A 6,000-nucleotide genomic window follows, 5' to 3' on the forward strand; every position below is an offset into this window, starting at 1 on the left:
CACTCCAGGTCATTTTACAAACTAGAGCGAATTGAGTCCTCACAACACTCCTGCATGTGTTGTTTTTGTTGGGTGCCGTTGAGTCAGTTTTCAACTTGTAGGATCCCATGTGTTACAGAGTGGAACTCCCCATAGGGTTTTCTAGGCGATAATCTTTATGGGAGCAGATTGCCAGGTCTTTCTCCCATGGAGCTGCTGGGTGGGTTCAAACCACCAACCTTTCAGTTCGCAGCCAAGCACTTAACCATTGCACCAACAGGGCTCCTTGGTGGGTACAGTAAAACCTGTGAAAGCTGGAACCCACGTAAGGAGGAAACCTGTCAGAGAAGAAAAACTCAAATATCTTCCACTAATATAGAGCGGGAGGAAAGTGGTAAGACTGCACCCTGTCCAAGGCAGAAAACTTGCGAGACTTGGAAAAACAAGGCAGTCTCGTCGAGTTCCAGCTCGCAAGGCTTGGCCGTACTATTATCCAGTGAAGTATGGGTAGAGCCAGGACCCAAATCCAGAGCCTGTCCGGCTCGAGCCCACGCTGGCCCCGCTGCTCCACACTGCCTCTTTCAGCATGTGTGGGTCTGGCTGCTCTAGCTCCTGAGGGTGACAGCTGCTTCTCTTCCTCTGGATCATTGCTCTGCACTGCTCCACCCCCAAAGACCTCAGGATGTGGTCCTCTCCTCCATGGAGCCTTTTCCAAGCCCCTAGGCCTCTAAGCAAAGGTGATCCCCCTCCCAGGTCCCTCCACTGATCTCTATCACAGCATCTAAGACCCTTTAAAGGGGCACGTCCCTGCTTACAGGCTGTCTCCCTACTGGATGTAAGTGCTTCCAGGGCAAGCATGTGTCCCCAGGGCTGGGCACAGTGGCTGGGACTGGCATGTACATGATATGCAGGCTTTCCCCTGCCCTTCTCCCAACAGCAGATGCTGTTAACTGATCATGACCCTCTTCACCACTTGGTCTAGATTGGGCCTCGGAATTCTCAGCACAGTGCAGATGCCAGCCATCAAATAGGTTCATGTGTGAGATAAAATTGCTGTGGAGTGCACTGGCAGATGACGCATGAATACAAGCCATCTGCTCTCCTGGGAGTCGATCCTCAGGGAGCTTTGCTGAAACGGGGGCTGTAGTGTGCGGTCATGTCCCTCTTCTCCGACCTGAGGTGGCTCTCACCTTGCGAATCATGTCCTGGTTGTACTCGTGTATCTCAGTCATGGCGTCCAGCGTGGGGTTGTTGGCCAGCAGCCCGCCATCCAGGAAGCGCCCATTGGGCCGGAAGTAGGTGGGGGCTGCCCCACTGCTGCGGGCTGCCCTCCACACCAGCTGTTCTGGGGGCGGGGGGCGGGAGAGGGTGGCCCAGTGGCACAAGGGGCTGGTATAAACCCAGCCCACCTCAGACATCAGGGTGTGAGCGTGCATGTGTGTGAGCACACATGCACGCGCATGTGTGGGCACGTGGGGCTGTGGGAAAAGTGGAGGCTGGAAGCTCCACAGGAAAAGGACTGACAAGGCCATGCTTGCTGTCTGGTCCTGCGTCCTGGTGGGAGGCAGGGTGCAGCTGGGGACCTCCAGTGGCCTCCTTCAGACAGGGGCCTCCGCTAGCCTGCCTGAGGCCTGGTGTCTCCCCAGCTCTGTCTGCCCTCAGCAGGTAAAGGCTGGGGAGTGAGACCTGGTACAGTGGGTGGATAGTGGTGGGATGGGGGTGCCCGTTGGCAAGCCTAGGACTCCCACCCACCACCCCTCAGCCTCTCTGGGCCAACTGACTTCTCACAGGTGCACCAAACATGGTTTTAACCTGAGGGCTGAGCTGGAGGCCTTAGGTTAGTATTCTGGCTGAACCGAGGTTCCCGTACAGTATCCGGGGCATCGTAATTCCGGAAGAGGTGGAGTTCAGCCGGCTGCCGGTCAGACAGGGTCCCTGTCAGCATCACCCTGGAGGGAAACCAGGAAGGAGCAGGACAGCTGAAGTCACCCGTCCTCCCTCACCCCCTTTTCTCCTAATCTGGCACTCACCCCTGGGCCCTGGACAGCAGAGTCGGCACTCCACAGGCCCCTGGGCTTCCCCTGTTTTGAATTGGTGGGCTTCTTCCCCTCTGATCAAAATCCACCCATCCTCCCCCAAACAGAATCTTCCCTACAATGCTGGGTACAACCTTGGGAGGGCCGTTCGGCAAGGCTGGTCCAAACCGCCAATGGGCTTATCCTTCCACCTAGCAATCTCACTTCTGGGGACTCATCCTACGAGGCTCTCAAACGCTGGTGAGGCTGGCTTGCACAAGGCTACCAACGGCAGTGTGTAAAAGCAAAGGACAGTTAACCACACTGCAGTTCACCTGCACGATGGGGCTCTGCGTTGCTGTAAAATGACTGGGGAGGCTCTTTATGTACTGACGTGGATTGGGTGCCACGATTTATGGCTAAGTGGAAAAAGCAAAGTTCAGGAAAGTGTGCTTGGTATGCTGCCATTAGTCACAAAACAAACATATGTCACCACGATTTATGGTTTAGTGGTAAAAGCAAAGTGCAGGACAGTGTATTTGTTATGCCGCCATTTGTCATAAACATATGTACATATTTGCTCAGTCAAAGGGTAGCTCCGAAGGGATCCATAAGCAGCGCCTAGCAACAGTGAGCTGACTTTGGGGAACGGCGTGGTGGCTGCTACAGGGACAGGGTGGGAGAGAGACTTATCACTGTGTCACCTGTGGTACCTCTGAAATGTACGACCATATGAGTCTATGACCTTTAAAGAAGGCTCCTTCTTATCTTAAGAGAAACAGGCACCCTGAAATACTGCTGGGAAACTGGCATAGCCCCCTTAGAAACTAACATGCATTAAGACCTTTTGATCCAGGAACTCCATTTTGGAAGGTCTATACTAAAGGAGTAATCTTAACTACAATGAAAGCTTTTTGCATAAGGCTATTCAATGCAGCGTAATTCATTATGGTGAAAAATGGAAACAATCTGAATGGCAACAATAGAAAACCAATGACACCAAACCAGCCACCGTCAAGTCCTTCCGACTCAGGGCAACCATATGTGTGCAGAGTAGAACTATGCTCCATGTGGTTTTCAATGGCTGATTTTTGGGAAGTAGATCACCAGGCCTTTCTTCTGAGGAGCCTCTGGGTGGATTCAAAAACCTCCAGCCTTTCAGTTAGCAGCCGAGTGTTTAACTGTTTGCACCACCCAGGGACTCCAGTAACAAGAGAAAAGGTAAGTAAACAACAGAATGTTTTGTAGTCATTCAAAATTAAGCTTACAAGTTCAAAGTAACATGGAAATGTATTCGTTATACTGTAAAGAAAAATATAAAGGGTACAATATTAAGTGTGTGTGTGTATCATATATATTTCTACATACGAAGGGAGAAAAAACTCTGCATAGGGGAAAAAAGACTGGTTTTCCATTTCTGGGAATACTGTGGGTAGGTTATTTGAACAACCCTCCCACTGAACAAAAATTTAAATACTGGAAAAATATATTTTTAAATTTTCTTAAAAGCACAGAAGACCTGACAAGATAGAAAGGAAATACCAAGCCAAAGTCTGAGGATAAGTAAGAACTCAGAGAGGTAAATGGAACACAGACCCAAATCTCAAGGTAGGTTCCAAATTCAGTAAACTTGAACTTCAGCATTGATGCCCCCAATAAAGAGCAATACACACACACACACACACACACACACAAATACATATACAAACACACACACACAAGCATGCATACAGAATGGTGTGCTGGAGCTGTCCCTCACTGGCTTGCTAAATTTTGCAAGCTGGTTGTTAGACTGTTGTTAACTTGAAATTTGCCATAGTGGGGGTATTTATGCCCTGGGAGTTGGCAAATGCTACAAATCAGGGTTTTTCTCTCCCTGGAGATCCAGTTTAGCAGCACACCAGTGGATAAATCTAAATGAATATCAATTTCAAAATATAATAATAATGTCTTGAGGCTTAAAAAAACAAGATAGATTTAAAATACAGAAAAACAATTATAAATAAGATGGGAGGAGGTATCTGGAATTAAAGCATTTTAAAATTCTTGATTTACTTGAGGGGAGGGTAATGGTACCAACTAAATTTAGACTTTTAAAAAGTCCTAGCTAGAGCAACAAGGCAAGAAAAAGAAATAAAGGGCATAAATTGGTAAGGAAGAAGTAAAACTGTCCCTACTTCTGGATGATACAACACTATACATAGAAAACCCAAAAGACTCCACAAGAAAACTACTGGAACTAATAGAAAGATGCAGCAGAGTAGCAGGCTACAAGATAAACATACAAAAATCGGCTAGATTCCTATACACCAGTGAAGATAACTATAAAAAGGAAACCAGGAAAACAATACCATTTATAATAGTCTCTAAAAAAAAAAAAAAAAATCTAGGAATAAATCTAACCAGGGATGTAAAAGACCCATACAAAGAAAACTACAAAACACTACTGCAAGAAACCAAAAGAGACCTACAAAAACATACCATGCTTATGGATAGGAAGACTCAACATTGTGAAAATGTCAATCCTACCCAAAGCAGTCTACAAACACAATGCAATCCCAATCCAAATACCAACAGCATTCTTTAAAGAGATGGAAAAACTAATCATTAACTTTATATGGAAAGGGAAGAGACCCCGAATAAGTAAAGCACTATTGAAGAAGAAGTATTAAAGTAGGAGACCTTGCACTACCTGACCTCAGAACCTCCTATACAGCTATGGTAGTCAAAACAGCCTGGTACCGGTACAATGACAGACACATTGACCAATGGAACAGAACTGTGAACTCAGATGTAAATCCATCCACCTACAGCTACCTGATCTTCGATAAGGGCCCAAAGTCCATCACCAACTAAATAGCAGACAAGTTTTAACTTTGGTAAAGGGAAAGACAGTGCACAATGTAGGGGAAGTCAGCACAACTCGACCAAGTCAAAGCAACAGAAGCTTCCTAGACACATCCAAACACCTTGAGTTACTAGGGCTGAGGGCTGGGGATCATGGTCTCGGGGGACATCTAGGTCAATTGGCATAACATAGTTCATAAAGCCCCCACGTGTCTGTCAGTTTGTCATACTGTGGGGGCTTCCATGTTGGCTGTCATGCTGGAACTATGCCACCGGTATTCAGGTACCAGCAGGGTCACCCATGGCGGACAGGTTTCAGCTGAGCTTCCAGACTAAGACAGACTAGGAAGAAGTTCAAGTTGAAATGGAAGAAAATTAGAATAAGTCCATGAGAGCCAAAGTATGACCTTGAGAATATTCCACCTAAATTTAGAGACCATCTCAAGAATAGATTTGACGCATTGAATACTAATGATTGAAGACCAGATGAGTTGTGGAATGACATCAAGGACATCATACGTGAAGAAAGCAAAAGGTCATCAAAAAGACAGGAAAGAAATAAAAGACCAAAATGGATGTCAGAAGAGACTCTGAAACTTGCTCTTGAATGTCGAGTAGCTAAAATGATGAAGTAAAAGAACCGAACAGAAGATTTCAAAGGGCAGCTCAAGAAGACAAAGTAAAGTATTATAACAACACATACAAACAGCTGGAGATAGAAAACCAAAAGAGAAGAACACACTCGGCATTTCTCAAGCTGAAAGAACTGAAGAAAAAATTCAAGCCTCAAGTTGCAATAGTGAAGGATTCTATGGGGAAAATATTAAACGATGCAGGAAGCATCAAAAGAAGATGGAAGGAATACACAGAGTCATTATACCAAAAAGAACTGGTTGATGTTCAACCATTTCAGGAGGTAGTATATGATCAGGAACTGACAGTACTAAAGGAAGAAGTCCAAGCTGCACTGAAGGCACTGGAGAAAAACAAGGCTCCAGGAATTGACGGAGTATCAACTGAGATGTTTCAACAAATGGATGCGGCGCTGGAAGTGCTCACTCGTCTATGCTAAGAAATCTGGAAGACAGCTACCTGGCCAACTGACTGGAAGAGATCCATATTTATGCCTACTCCCAAGAAAAGTGATCCAACTGAATGT

At 46.3% G+C, this 6,000-nt stretch overlaps 1 protein-coding gene across 2 annotated transcripts in view; it reads right to left on the reverse strand.

Annotated features, from left to right (window-relative positions):
* PLA2G6 (phospholipase A2 group VI) overlaps positions 1-6,000 on the reverse strand; it is a 58,013-nt gene that overhangs the window by 1,955 nt on the left and 50,058 nt on the right. For both annotated transcript variants that reach the window (XM_023729047.1, XM_004374038.2), the window contains 2 exons: positions 1,792-1,928; positions 1,170-1,324 (listed from right to left, as the gene is read on the reverse strand). In XM_023729047.1, coding sequence (XP_023584815.1) covers positions 1,170-1,324; positions 1,792-1,928 — 292 coding nt within the window. The remainder of the gene's footprint in view (positions 1-1,169; positions 1,325-1,791; positions 1,929-6,000) is intronic.

This window comes from Trichechus manatus, unplaced genomic scaffold (genome assembly GCF_000243295.1).
Source record: "Trichechus manatus latirostris isolate Lorelei unplaced genomic scaffold, TriManLat1.0 scaffold00027, whole genome shotgun sequence".
In the NCBI taxonomy this organism is placed as follows: domain Eukaryota; kingdom Metazoa; phylum Chordata; class Mammalia; order Sirenia; family Trichechidae; genus Trichechus; species Trichechus manatus.